General features: G+C 36.5%; 1 protein-coding gene across 1 annotated transcript in view; it reads left to right on the forward strand.

Annotated features, from left to right (window-relative positions):
- Positions 1-15,794, forward strand: part of TLL1 (tolloid like 1) — a 328,687-nt gene that overhangs the window by 246,653 nt on the left and 66,240 nt on the right. The window contains exons 10-12 of the mRNA XM_061383894.1: positions 9,039-9,141; positions 12,889-13,005; positions 14,200-14,345. Of these exons, the coding sequence (XP_061239878.1) occupies positions 9,039-9,141; positions 12,889-13,005; positions 14,200-14,345 (366 nt within the window). The remainder of the gene's footprint in view (positions 1-9,038; positions 9,142-12,888; positions 13,006-14,199; positions 14,346-15,794) is intronic.

The following is a 15,794-nucleotide window of genomic DNA, read 5'->3' on the forward strand; positions in this document are numbered from 1 at the left end:
CCCTGGGTGTTCTTTGGAAGGAATGATGCTGAAACTCCAATACTTTGGCCACCTCATGTGAAGAGTTGACTCATTGGAAAAGACTCTGATGCTGGGAGGGATTGTGGGCAGGAGGAGAAGGGGATGACAGAGGATGAGATGGCTGGACGGCATCACCGACTTGATGGACGTGAGTTTGAGTGAACTCCAGGAGTTGGTGATGGACAGGGAGGCCTGTCGTGCTGCAATTCATGGGGTTGCAAAGAGCTGGACACGACTGAACGACTAAACTGAACTGAACTGTTACTGTCTTGATGACTGTAGCTTTGTTGTATTGTCTGAAGTCAAGAAAGTTGATTCCTCCAGCTAAATTCTTCTTTCTCAAGATTGCTTTGACTATTCAGGGTCTTTTGCATTTCTATATGAATTGTGAAATTATTTGTTCTAGTTCTGTGAAAAATGCCATTGATAATTTGATAGGGATTGCTTTGAATCTGTAGGTTGCATTTGGTAGCATTTTCACAGTACTGATACTTCCAACCCATGAATATGGAATATCTCTCCATCTGTTTGTGTCATCTTTAATTTAGTTCATCAGTGTCTTATAGTTTTCAGTATACAGTTTAAAAATATGTTATTTTTAATTATATATATTAGAGACAAAATTATAGATGAGTATATACTGACACAATGCTTATTTCTCCCTGTTGGTTTTATAGATAGGTTTTTATTTCTTCTTCCTTTCATTTCTGCAATAAATATATATTATTATATGCAGGGGAAATATTTTTATATAAGAATTTTGTTACACAAAAATGTGAATAATGTACTTAATGCCACAGAACTGTATACTTAAATGAGTTAAAATGTTAAGTTTTATGTTTATTTTCCATAGTAAAAACTAATAAGATTGTTGATGTACATATATGTCTTGCTAGGACTGAGCCTCCTGAGATAAGATGTGCATGTGTGTATACTCAGTCATGTCTGACTCTTTTGTGACCCCATGGACTATAGCCTACCAGGCTCCTCTGTCCATGGAATTTCCCAGGCAAGAATACTGGAGTGGGTTGCCATTTCCTACTCCAGGGAATCTTTCTGACCCAGGGACCTAACCACATCTCCTGTATTGGCAGGCAGATTCTTTACTACTAATGCCACCTGGATAGCCCCTGAGAAGTTCCTATCCAATCCCAGGCTGTCCTTGATGCTGTACAGGAAATACTAGAGGTAGCCCAGAATATGCCTCTGGGAACATAGTTATATTGAGCTGACAGAAACACACAGCATCAATTCTTTCATCCCTTAGAACCAATTGACATTTCAACAAGGGCATATTGCTTTTGTCTTAACTAGAGTTAATTTTTTTTTTCTTTCCCTGTATAGCCTATTTAAAAACTATCATTTGACTTCTCATTTTGCAGAACTCTCTCTTTACAGAATCTAATGATTTACACATATATGGTCAATTTACAATATAAAATTTATATTGCCAAAGGCTAATGCTTAAATTTAGCAATTATTAGTTATAGAAAAAATCTTTGATCTTATTAAAATAAATGCATCTTCTGGCTTGTGAAAGAAATCTTTGCCATCAAGAATCTTATAAACATAGAGCAAGAAAAAGGCCTAGTAACTTAATAGGCAAACTAAAATCTAACCAAGGAAAGCAAGACTCAACTTGTCATGGATTTGCAGGGATAAAACTTGTTGGAAGATCCAGACACAACTGAAGAGAGGATATTATTTAATTCAGAGTTTGAGAGATTTGAAGAGTTTCCAGAAATAGGAAAGTGGGAAGCAGAATCCCAAGTAGAATTAAGTATACCTTGAATAAAGGAATACTCAAATCAGGGTACTTTGGCAGGACCCAATAGCAAGAGTCAGGGGTGAGTGGAATGAAGATTCTGAGGTAGTGAAAGTGAGGTAGCAAAAGTAGATTATGACCTAGAACTTTGAGCCCAGGCTTAAAAATTTGTAAGGCTGGATGTAAATGCCAACACCAGTACCATGATGGGAACTCAACTTTACCTGGATTAAAATGGTAATAGAGTACAGGATAAATTGCAAAAGAGCACAGCTGAAAAACAAAACATATCTTATGAAGCTATTGATTAACTCACAGAAGCATGGAGAGCACTGACAGTGATAAAGAAGTAGGAGAATATTTTCAAATGCATTGCAGAGTATCTATAGAAATTGGCAACTGATTAGGTACAGGGGTGGAGTGGGGATTAAGGAAAGGCAAGTATAATAAATGTTCTGATGAACAGCTGGTGATGACAAATCATAATGTCAAAATGTATATATATTATCATATACATTTAAGCAAAAAATTATTTTCATAGCCTAATCCAGTTCCTGGTTTTCACCTGTCATATAATGAATCCCTGATGGAATTAGCATCTGCCTGAGTTATACAACTAGTTTGTTGTAAAACAGGGGTTTAAACCAAGGCCTCAAATTCTCCTATCTATTCTTTAGATTTTAGATTAAGAATCCCTTACTTTAAGATGTAGAGTTTCCTGGAAAACTTTAAAATTAATGTTTTTATGTCTTCCAGCATAATTGAATTAGGTAAATTAGATTAATGTTTTTATTTATTTCCTAACTGTTTCCTAATACTTTTATTTATTTAGTAAGTGTTCGGTTAAACTCCAGGAGTTGGTGATAGACAGGGAGGCCTGGCGTGCTACAGTCCATGGGGACTACAGAGAGTTGGACACGACTGAGCGATTGAACCAACTGAACTGAACTGTTTAGGAGTTATATTGTGAGAGATGTTCAAATATGTGCCATGAAAATAATAATCTGTGAGAATCTTAACAATGTATTTAGATTACCTTAGTGTTTTTCTACACATTATTTAATTAAATTTTTCTGATTTAATTCTGCTGAGATCAGTCTTATATGATGATCTCCATTTTATAACAAGAATTCATTCAAACTCAGAAAGCTTAAGTAAACTAGCAAAATGAGAACCTAGAATTTGAACCTCAGCTTTATGAATCCCAGTTGCAAACAACTTCTAGTATAAAAATAAATGTAAATTTTCCCTTTAGTATGATATAGTTCAGCTCTGAACAAAACCTTAATTATTAATTATTTCAGAATTTGGTTAATCTTTTAGAGAGTACATACAGTAAAAAAATGATATTTTTGCTTTGTCAGCTGTACAGTTTGTTGAAATACTTAATTCTACTATTATATAAAAGCAGTCATAAACAATGTGTACAACAAAATTTTTTTTACAAAAACTGGCTGCAAGCTGGATTTGGCCCATGGGTATAGTTTACTGCTTTTGCCCCTAGTCTCATATCTGAGTAGAAAACAGTTATCTCCCTAGAGAGTTTATTAGACTTGTCCAAGCTGTTTTTGGATGGAGCCCAGAAATCAATTTTATTTTACTGCTTTGATTCTAATGTTTCTTTATAAAGAACTATTTAATAATAGTCTAATTGACAAGATTTCTATAGTGCTGAAAATGGGGAGCATCCTCAGCACTATAAAGTATAAATCTTTTTTTGATTGGTCTTTTTATGCTGCTTATGGAATTTGTTTAGGTAGTCAACAATATCTTAATTGTGCTGACAACAGTTCACTGATTATATCTTTCTCTAGAGACTTCCAGACATCTGGTCCCTTGACTGTTGATCTGCCTTTCTTCAAGACAGTTCACTCTCTAGGATTGTAAAACAAAGTCTTAATAAGCAAACTCCACAGCAGTTGAATCCATTTAACTTTGTAGAATACCAACTAAGACTCCAAATAGATCACAGGAAATCTTAGAATTGTCCCCTGTATTTCCCTCAATCCCACGTTCCAAGGGAACTATGATTGATTATAAATTATAAATGGTAACTAGATACATATAAAACATATATGTAATTGTGCTAGGTAGTTTTTATTTCATCATTGTTTGAAAAAAGATGCAACATATTTATATAAAATAGCACAATATAAAACACTCAAATATTTTTCAAGTGTTTTTGATTTGTAATTCAAGTATAGCTTCTGCTAGTAACCATAGTCAAAGGCCAGTGTTTTACTTCTGCATCAGAACCCTAAGATTTGACTTTAGAAAACTTGTCATTATTACATTTTCTGCTTCTAAAGGACTCTGTTTTACATTTAAGTAGGCCAGTTTTGTTCCTTCACAGTACTTGGAGTGTAAAATAGAAGACTAAAAACAAGATAGGAAACTGTTCTGTTTAGAGTTAGCCCCCTTCCAACTGTGTGTGTGTGTGTGTTGCAGGCTTCAAAAATTAACTATCGTAAGAAATCCAACCACATTGTTTCAATTTTGAGTAAATTCTGATCATACACATCTCTCCAATTTAGCTGAATTTTTCCTCACCAAGGAGGAAGTTGAAACTCTTTGCATGCCATTATAAAACTCTCCTTTATATCCCAGAGGGAAACCACAAAAGAACCTTGAGATCTACCATTTGTATCTGTATTCTAGTTTTCCATCTCTACTGTAATGAATAAGTTCTCATCAATTATAGTTGAAACCTGCTCATTGTTATAGGGAGAATACAAATGGAGAATGAAACTTCGTATCAGAAAGTGGTATTATTCCACATTTGTAACAAACTTAAATACAAAGTTAAGGGGGAAAACCATGAATTATTTTCCAGTTAAATCCTAAGAATAACCTAATGTTGAATTAGTATTCAGAGTTGGGAGAGCAAACATATTACAAACATATTTCAGGAAAATATGCATTTTAGTAATCAAGTATTGAGAATTATTGAAAAAGAGAGTGAAAAAAAGTCTTTTGTCCTTTGATATTTAGGAAATTCTTGTAAATATTCTTTTAGAATATTTAGAATAATAACATCAGAGAAAAAAACAAAGGAAAAGGAAAAACTATAACTAAAATAGAAATAAATAAATGAAAAGTTTTATTAAAACACACCAAATTATGCCATGCCTACTCTATTATATTTAAACAACATCATGTCTCTATTTTCACGCCCTTGATAGATTTCACTACTTGGAATCAAGAAAGTACATGTTCAAAAAAACTGATAAATGTTGAATTTAATGGTAAAATGTTAATACCACTGTAAGGTGCAATCGATTTTCATTATAGTTAGACAAATTCTTACTTTCTACCACTGTGAAATGATTATTTATTTGGCAATTAAAACCAACTGTGACATACAATTTCATCAATAATCATTGGGGTGCTAAGATATAAAATCTCTCTCTCTTTAGTTGCTAATTCATCTCCGACTCTTGCAACTCCATGGACTGTAGCCTGCTAGGCTCCTCTGTCCATGAGATTTTCCAGGCAACAATACTGTAGTGGGTTATGTTTCCTTCTCCAAAGATATAAAATACCATAAAAATATTTATGTTCATGTTGTTTCTTCATTCTCAGTTCAGTTCAGTTGCGCAGTCATGTCCGACTCTTTGTGACCCCATGGACTGCAGCACAAAAGGCTTTCCTGTCCATCACCAACTCCAAGAGCTTGCTCAAAATCATGTCCATCGAGTCGGTGATGCCATCCAACCTTCTAATCCTCTGTTGTCCCCTTCACCTCCTGCCTTCAATCTTTCCAAGCATCAGTTCAGTCAGTTCAGTTCAGTCAGCAGCACCCAGGCCTCCCTGTCTATCACCAACTCCCGGAGCTTGCTCAAACTCATGTCCATCAAGTTGGTGATGCCATCCAATCTTATCCTCTATTGTCACCTCCCCCTACTGCCTTCAGTCTTTCCCAGCATTAAAGTCTTTTCCAAAGAGACAGTTCTTCGCATCAGGTGGCCAAACTGGGAATTTCAGCTTCAGCATCAGTCTTTCAAATGAATATTCAGGATTGGTTTCCTTTAGGATTGACTGGTATGATCTCCTTGCAGTCCAAGGGACTTTCAAGAGTCTTATCTAACACCACAGTTCAAAAGCATCAATTATTTGGCACTCAGCTTTATTTATAGTCCAACTATCACCATAGCTTTGACTAGACAGACCTTTGTCAGCAAAATGTCTCAGCTTTTTAATATGCTGTCTAGGTTAGTCATAGATCCAAGGGCTTTTCACTTCATGGCTGCAGTCACCATCTGCAGTGATTTTGGAGCCCCAGAAAATAACGTATGTCACTGTTTCCATTGTTTCCTCTTCTATTTGCCATGAAGTGATAGGACTAGATGCCATGATTTTAGTTTTCTGAATGTTGAGTTTTCAACCTACTTTCTCTCTCTCATCTTTCACTTTCATCAAGAGGCTCTTTAGTGCTTCTTCGTTTTCTGCCATAAGGGTGGTGTCATCTGCATATCTGAGGTTATTGATATTTCTCCTGGCAATCTTGATTCTAGGTTGTGATTCATCCAGCCCAGCATTTCACATGATGTACTCTGCATAGAAGTTAAATAAACAGGGTGACAATTTACAGCCTTGACATACCCCTTCCCAATTTGGAACCAGTCTGTTGTTTCATGTCCAGTTCTAATTGTTGCTTCTTAACCTGAATACACATTTCTCAGGAGGTAGGTAAGGTGGTCTGGCATTCCCACCACTTTAAGAATTCTCCACAATTTGTTGTGATCCACACAGTCAAAGGCTTTGGTGTAGTCGATAAAGCAGAAGTAGATGTTTTTCTGGAACTCTCTTGCTTTTTCAATGATCCAGCAGATGTTAGCAATTTGATTTCTGGTTCCTCTGCCTTTTCTAAATCCATCTTGAACATCTGGAAGTTCATGGTTCACATACTGTTGAAGCCTGGCTTGGAAAATATTGAGCATTACTTGGCTAGCATGTGATATGTGTGAAATTGTGTGGTAGTTTGAACATTTTTGGCATTGCCTTTCTTTGGGATTGAAATGAAAACTGACCTTTTCCAGTCCTGTGACCACTGCTGGGTTTTCCAAATTTACTGGCATATTGAGTGCAGCACTTTCACAGCATCATCTTTTAGGATTTGAAAGCTCAACTGGAATTCCATCACCTCCACTAGCTTTGTTAGTAGTGATGTTTCATGAGGCCCACTTGACTTTGCATTTTAGGATGTCTGGCTCTAGGTGAGTGATCACACCATCATGATTATCTGGGTCATGAAGATCTTTTTTGTACAGTTCTTCTGGGTATTCTTGCCACCTTTTCTTAATATCTTCTGCTTTAGGTCCATACCTTTTCTGTCCTTTGTTGTGCCCATCTTGTAAAGAAACATTTCTTTGGTATCTCTAATTATCTTGAAGAGATCTCTAGTCTTTCCCATTCTATTGTTTTCCTCCATTTCTTTCAATTGATCAGTGAGGAAGGCTTTCTTATGTCTCCTTGCTCTTCTTTGGAATTCTGCATTCAAATGGGTATATCTTTCCTTTTCTCCTTTGCCTTTAGCTTCTTTTTTCTCAGCTATTTATAAGGCCTCCTCATGTAAGTAGTAAGGTTTTCCCTGCTTTCTTCAATTTAATTACAAGACCAGGAGATGACTCTGGCTCAGATTATGAACTCCTTATTGCAAAATTCAGACTTAAATTGAAGAAAGTATGGGAAACCACTACACCATTCAAGTATGACCTTAATCAAATCCCAGGATCAGGGTCTTTTTTAATGAGTGAGTCCTTCCAATGAATATTCAGGACTGACTGGTTTGATCTCCTTGCAGTCCAAGGGACTCCCAAGAGTCTTCTCCAACACCACAGTTCAAAAGCATCATTTCTTTGGCTCTCAGCTTTCTTTATGGTCCAACTCTCACATTCATACATGACTACTAGAAAAACCATAGATTTGACTAGACGGACCTTTGACAGCTAGTTAATGTCTGTTTTTTAATATGCTGTCAGGGTTTGTCATACCTTTTCTTCCAAGGAGCAAATGTCTTTCAGTTTCATGGCTGCAATCACCATCTGCAGTGATTTTGGATGCCAAGAAAATAAAGTCTCTCACTGTTTCCATCTTCATTATAGGAAGAAGTAAATTAGTTGAGGATTGCTTGAAACAGTTTGTACTTACCTTTCTGTTAAATAGTGTGCCAAGAAAGAAGTATATGCTTTCTGACACAAAAATTGTAGTACTTTTGCAAATAGGAATTCAAGACTCATTATTTTTTTCATATGCTTAAGAGTCTTCCTATATTCAGATTTTGTATTGTCACAAAAACATTCTGGTTATGCAGTTACAAACTATATTTTTATATTAGAAGTATTTCAAACATTCATAATTTTTTACTTTTAGCCAAAGTCCATTTTGATTTCTAGCGTAAAAAATGCATTCACTATACACCCTAAGCATCTTAGATATTATTAGCAGAATAGAGTTAGAATGAGTTTTTCAGTGTAAAAAGTATTGTTCAAGTGAATTTTACCTCATCAGGTATATACATTTCTTATGTCATTTTTCCTCTACTTTTTGGTGTAATCAACTGAAAAAATGTTAATTATCTGAAAAGTAAAGTCTTTTTATAAAGCAGTAAGAAAACTGTCTTTCCTTAAGTTATCCTTGAATTATCTTGAAAAGTAGCATGTCAAAGCAAAGTACAAAATAAAAGGTCATGTACAAGATCTTCTAACTTAAAAGGTCTTTGAATATATGTTCTTGAATTTAGAGAAGCATAGTGACATCTGTCTTTGATTATAGTTATATGGAGAAATTTTAATTCTAAAGCTGTATTTAAAACATTTCAAGTACACAATGATATTATATTCCTGGAATATGGCTCATGGTGGTTATTTTAACATAATTATAGATGTCTGAAATAAATTATTAAAACACAGTCATAACAAAATCATAGTTGTCATGTTTATCTAAGAAAATTCAGAATAAAATGTTTAAATAAAGATTTCTCATCTCACAATTGTTCAGTTAACTTTATAGAAGTTTGGTTTAATTGCTGAAATGTATAGTTTATTTATTGGCATTGGGCTTCTAAATTGTTAGACATTAAGTTGGGAAAATGGATTTTTTTTTAGGTTTTATTAAATAAAAAATATTGGATACTAATATAGGAAGAAAAAAAAGAATTTGCTATTAGTCTGTTTGCACAGTAGATCTGGGTTCCTAGCCATATGAAATTATAATCCTTTTTAATTTGTGTATTCTTTTTTCCATTTTGCAGATTGTTTTAAATTTTACTACAATGGACCTATACAAAAGTAGTTTGTGCTGGTATGATTATATTGAAGTAAGAGATGGGTACTGGAGGAAGTCACCTCTCCTTGGTAAGAGATTTTTTTTTCTTATTTTGCTTTTTATGTGTCTATATATATAGTCTGTCTTATCCAGAGACAGTTCTTTCAAGAGTCATCTTAGGGTTTAAGGTACATGAGACCAATATTTTAATTTTTATTATACTTTTTTCAATCATAGCAAAAATACTTACAGATAGACAACAGATTAATTTAAACCAGCTTCAACTATGAGATGGTGCTTGGATCTGAACATGATGATTTAGAATAGCTTATAGTGGATACTCATCACATATTCTATATTTTTAATTTTAAAATCAGAGTTTTAATGGGTAAACCAGATAAATTGTGTGTTTGTGTGTATATGTGTATATGTTTTGTTTTTCTTTCTTTGCTAAGGCAGTAGAGCATGAGGTGTTAGGTACACATTCAACTGCTGGCTTTCTGCACCAAAAATGTTGGTTCTTACTGTAGACATCACAGTTTTGCCTCTCAGGTTTTTGTGGCTTAGAAGGTGTGTATGTAGTTTGTGTCATAAATTGTAGCTCAAATTTGGTGCACATCAAAGTATCCTACCAACCTTTAACCACAGACCACACATTAACTTACATGAGGCACTTTCTGTTGCCCTCTGTTTCAGCTAAAGGTGAGAGCTGCTGTGAGCATGTGAGTATCTACTCTATTGATTTTTTTTTTTTTTTTGAAATTGTAACTTTCTCTTCTATTTTTAGAAGTAGCTTTGCTCAGTTGTTTTTGAGTGCCTACAGATCTTTTCTTCTTAACATCTAAAACCTGCTGAATTAACATATTTGTATTAAAAGTGATAGCAGCCTTAGTAAAGCCAATACATCTGTAGAAATGCTTAAAAATAAGCAAACATAAAGATTTGAACTAATTCGATGACAGGTTGAGGAAAACCTTGTCTTGAACATTTAGCTTCTTAGCCTTGTAGTAGTTGTTGTTCTTTAGTTAAAAAGTCCTCTCTGACTCTGTAATCCCACTGCCAGGCTCCTCTGTCCATGGGATTTCCAGGGCAAGAATACTGGAGCGGGTTGCCATTTCCTTCTGCAAGAGACCGTCCCCATCCAGGGATCGAACTCGTGTCACCTGCACGGGCAACAGTGGATTCTTTACCACACGGCCACCTGGGAAACCCCAGTTTCTTAGCCTAGATGAAGCTGTTTATAATATATTGATATGTACGTGTGATCCTAATAAAACATTTCATTAAATTCATATTTAAAAATCAAATCTAAAGCTGAAATACCGAGAACACTTTTTTACAGCAACATCAGCATTACATACTGCAGGGTATAATAGCCTAATACACTGGTTCAGTCTGACCACAGTGTTCATATGGAAAGCTTTCCCCACTATTTCCTCTGACACCTCACTCCTCAGAGTGTAGCCACCACACTGGCAGACCAGAGTACTTGGGTGTTAGAAATGTAGAAATGCAGGTTCCACTCCACACCTTCTGAAACAGACTGCATTTTAACAGCTGCTGCTGCTAAGTCACTTCAGTTGTGTCCGACTCTGTGTGACCCCATAGACGGCAGCCCACCAGGCTCCCCCGTCCCTGGGATTCTCCAGGCAAGAACACTGGAGTGGGTTGCCATTTCCTTCTCCAATGCATGAAAGTGAAAAGTGAAAGTCAAGTCACTCAGTCGTGTCTGACCCTCAACGACCCCATGGACTGCAGCCTACCAGGCTCCTCTGTCCATGGGATTTTCCAGGCAGAAGTACTGGAGTGGGGTGCCATTGCCTTCTCTGGCATTTTAACAGACACCCTGGCAATTCATATGAATTACAGTTTTTTCTTTTAGTCAGGTTTCTGTCTTCCAGTTTCCTTTTATTCAGAATTGAAATAAAATTGAAGTACAGTTGATTTGCAGTATTGTATTAGTTTCAGGTGTATAGCGAAGTGATTCATATGTATACATATATACACACACTAAGTTGCTTGACTGACTCTTTGTGACCCCATGGACTGCAGCCCACCAGGCTCCTCTGTCCATCGGTTTCTCCAATGGCAAGAATACTGGAGTGAGTTGCCATTTCCTCCTCCAGCGGATCTTCCCAACCCAGGGATCAAACGGGCATCTCCTGCAGTTCCTGTATTGGAGGCAGACTCTTTACCACTGAGCCACCAGGGAAGCCCATATACATATATGTATGCTCACTCATTCAGTTGTGTTCAACTCTTTGAGCCCCCATGGACTGTAGCTTGTCAGGCTCCTCCGTCACTGGCATTTTCTGGAACAGGTTGCCATTTCCTATTCCAGGGTATCTTCCCAACCAAGGATTCGAACCTGCATCTCTTACATCTCCTGCATTGGTAGGCAGATTCTTTACCACTAACACCACCTGCAAAGCCCGTATCTGGCTATCTATCTATCTACACACACATATATTATTTTTACAGATTATGTTCCATTATGGGTTGTTGCAAAATATTGAATATAGTTCCCTGTACTATACATTAAATCTTTGTTGTTTATCTATTTTATGTTATAATAGTGTGTATCTGTTAGCCTCGTGGGCTTCCCCAGTGGCTCAGTGGAAAATAATCTGCCTTCAATGCAGGAGACACGGGTTCGATCCCTGGATGGGAAAGATACTCTGGAGGAGGGCATGGCAACCCACTCCAGTATTCTCGCCTGGAGAATTTCCATGGTCAGAGGAGCCTGGCAGGCTACAGTCCATAAGGTCACAAGGAGTCGGACACAACTGAAGCAATTTAGCATGCATCCACATCTGTTAATCTCATACTCCTAATTTATCCTTGTCCCCCTCCCTTTCCTACACATTGCAGTATAAGAGACATTACTCTCTTTTACACGGCCCTAAGTTTTTAATACATGCCCCTAATACCATTTAGGAAGACATTTTTTTTTTCTTTTTTGCCTGCTAGCTGTTAGTATAAATGTGTTTGACTTTTTTCATATACTAAAACTATATATGAAATCATTAACAAGGATACACAAAAATGAATGACAATATATTATTATTTGTAGAATTATTTCATGTGTATTATCATATTTAACTTTTTACCATTAATATGAAACCTTTGAGCACAATAGCAAACATACAGTAAGCGATGAATATTTGTAGAGGGTTGAGGGAGGGAAGAAGGAATGACAGATATTATTATATTCATTCAGTATTATACTTGCCTTTGGGTACACAATCAGAAAAATATCAGAACTCATACTCAAATCTTCTAATACTGTTTGCCATTCTGCCTACTACACTACGTGTTATAGCTTTATAGATGGGATGGAATGTATGTAGTAATTAAGATCCTTAGGCAGCCTGGAGGTTTCCATAACAAATGGCCACTGAACTTGGCTAAACAAAGAACTACACTTGAGCTGTCACTTCCCAATTAATGACCAGACTGACATTTAAAGTATTTTTTCAGGGTCACTTGAGGTCTTTTCTCTTCTCGTGGAATAATATTCCCTACCCTCATGTATCATGTACAAATAGATGTTTTGAGCTACCTGTTTCCTAATTCCACAGTTAGTGGTAGTGGTATCAATCATTTAATCTAAGGGCGATACGTTCCGATATTCTATAAATAAATAAGAAGAAATAGTTTTACTTATACACCTTTATTAAGTAAATATTAAGGATTCATAGCTATGGCTCTAGTTACTAGGCATGGTGATAGGAACCAAATCTGGTTTTATGTATGTAATTTGTAGGTAGTATGAAAACCAGTTAGAAAATAAAGTCATACTTAGAAGTCTGTCTTTATTCTTTTATTTCTTTTAGGTAGATTCTGTGGAGACAAATTGCCTGAAGTTCTTACCTCTACCGAAAGCAGAATGTGGATTGAGTTTCGCAGCAGCAGCAATTGGGTGGGAAAGGGCTTTGCAGCAATCTATGAAGGCAAGTAACTTTGTGCTTAGAGATGGCTTTTCCTTAGACCTCTTAACAGAAATGTACTTTCAATTTCATTTGAATAGTATTGTAATTTTATTTTAATTATGAAACTTTCTAAACTGCATCATGATGTCCATGGGATGATTTTAATAAAACTACTCATTAAGTTTAAATGCAAAAATAACCTGTTTTATGGTACCAGTAATGTGGTAATATATAAATGTTCTCATCAGGGATGTGTGGGGAAAAAATAACTCATTAGAGATGTGTGGAAAACAACAATAACATCAAATGGCACAGGATTCTTAAACTTTGATTGTTTTTTCATAATAATATTAAATATTATGAAGAAATTTCCACTTCTCTTTGTACTGAGTTTGTGTGTATTTTATGCCTATACTGCAGAAATGTCCTGTTAAAGGAAACTGCATAGAAAATAATTGTGCACAGTTCTGGAGATTGCTTTGTCTAAACGAGAGAGTCAGAACTCAAGAAGAATTTACCAGATGCTTTGTTCTATAAGGTCTCTAAAAGAGTAAACTGGCATTGTGCTTCTTCTTGTCAGACCATGGGTGGAGATGACCCTTTTTGCTCCTGCCTCTGACAGCACAGAAATTTAGGCAGTTTACAAGAAAGACAGTCTGTGCTTCTTTTAGACTTTTAAGAGAACAGGAGCATTTGTTTCAGAGATTAGCTGTGTGGTCATGAAGGGTTTGGCTTGGGTGGAGCCACAGATGTTGCACAAGAGGCCTGCTCACAGCAGGGGGCCCAGGGAGTGCTGTGGGGCTTCTCTCCTGATGAGCTCTTCCACTGACTGAGGTCAAAAAACCGAAAGAAGCCATTCAGGGAATCACAGAGCAAACTCACATAGAATAAATTTTGAAATCTCAAAAAGTTTTTAAAGTCTAACAGAGAGGCTTGTTTTTGTAAAGGTATGAATTAACAGTGGTTTAAAAATCTTATTTTCCTTTGCTGACTGTTATCTAATATTTATAGCTAAGTGGCTAGTTTTGTTTTGTTTTGTTTTTAATCAATGAAATACTTGGTTGATAAAAGTATTGGTGACCAGCCAACCTTGATTTTTATAACCTGGTCTTTATATGTTCAGCTATAGGCACTGAACTAAAATGCTATCTTAGAAGAAAATGGAAATGAAATGGCATGTCTAGGTTTATTTATTTATTTTTTTGCTTTTCTCAGCTATCTGTGGAGGTGAGATACATAAAAATGAAGGACAGATTCAGTCTCCTAATTATCCTGATGACTACAGGCCAATGAAGGAATGTGTGTGGAAAATAGCAGTGTCAGAAGACTGCTACGTCGGCCTGATCTTTCAGGCCTTTGAGGTAAAGTCCTTCAGGCAGCCTTTGTGGGGCACATCCTCCGTAAATGACAGTGCGTTTAAGGAAGCAAGAACTATGGAATCGGTGAAGAAGCGAAAGATTGCCTATAAAATGCAACATCAAGAGCAAGAGAGCTTTTTTTTTTCCTTTGTTCCTCTCATTGCAGACATTTTCAAGAAGATTAAAGTGAGCTTACATTATCTGTGCTTTTGAATTAAAATGTTTGAAGTACTGACAATACTTTCTTTTGAAAAATGGCCAGGCTTGTTTCACAAGAATGCTTGAAGAGTCCATTAAAAAAAAAAAAAAAAACCTCTTATTTCTCCTCTAAACTAGGAGGCTAAAGGTAGCTCATCTTTTTTTGTTGTCTTTAGGGGGAAAATCCATTTTACACCTTTTTTATTATTATGCAGAACATTGTTTATATCAAAAACAGGGATTTAAATATTCTTAGGAGATTTTTACTGCATCAAAAATATTTATTGGGGAAGAAACCAGCACCAAAATTGCATTATTAGATGAGGACAGAATAAACCAAAGGCCAATCAGAATCCTGGAGCAAAATCTGCATCCAAACTACTATGCTAGCTAATGAGTCATTTTTGTGTGATGGGGAGAACTGAGTAAGAGGTGAGAAGCCAAGAGACATGAGAATTTGTTCGGAACTCCTGAGTATGCTTAAATTATAGAATCAGGCTAGAAATTGAAAGCCCAAAGCAGAGTAGGTAGGAGTGATGAGGTGTTGGCAGTAGGTCCAGGAAGAGATCAAGATGCCATTATCGGAGATTATTTCTTACTGATTAGAGGTACTACTGGAGAAGGCAATGGCACCCCACTCCAGTATTCTTGCCTGGAAAATCCCATGGATGGAGGAGCCTGGTAGGCTGCAGTCCACGGGGTCACTGAAAGTCAGATAGGACTGAGCAACTTCACTTTCACTTTTCACTTTCATGCATTGGAGAAGGAAATGGCAACGCACTCCAGTGTTCTTGCCTGGAGAATCCCAGGGATGGGGGAGCCTGGTGGGCTGCCGTCTATGGGGTCACACAGAGTCGGACACAACTGAAGCGACTTAGCTGCAGCAAAGGTACTACTTACTGTCCGAGTGATCAGAAGTCTCCCGAGAACCCCACTTACTGTCAAGATGTACTTGCCACTGAATTGGTGATGTGAGGTGTCTCAGTCCCCAAAGCAGGAACCCCAGGGGAATACAGGAGTCACTTGAAAGCCCAGAAATGTTGTTCCCTCACCTGTAATCTCTGTAATATATTTTTTGGTTCTTCTCTACCCCTTTGCTTGTACCTTTAATTTTCATTTCTTTTTAATCATGAAAAAAATTCTCTTTTCTCCTATGATCAAGATGTTTATGCCCCTGACCACTTTGCATTTTTGGAAGCCTTGGTTCTGAGATTATTTGATTCACATTTAAATTTTAAATTTTTATTGGATTGA

Source organism: Bos javanicus, chromosome 17, assembly GCF_032452875.1.
Source record: "Bos javanicus breed banteng chromosome 17, ARS-OSU_banteng_1.0, whole genome shotgun sequence".
NCBI classification, from domain to species: domain Eukaryota; kingdom Metazoa; phylum Chordata; class Mammalia; order Artiodactyla; family Bovidae; genus Bos; species Bos javanicus.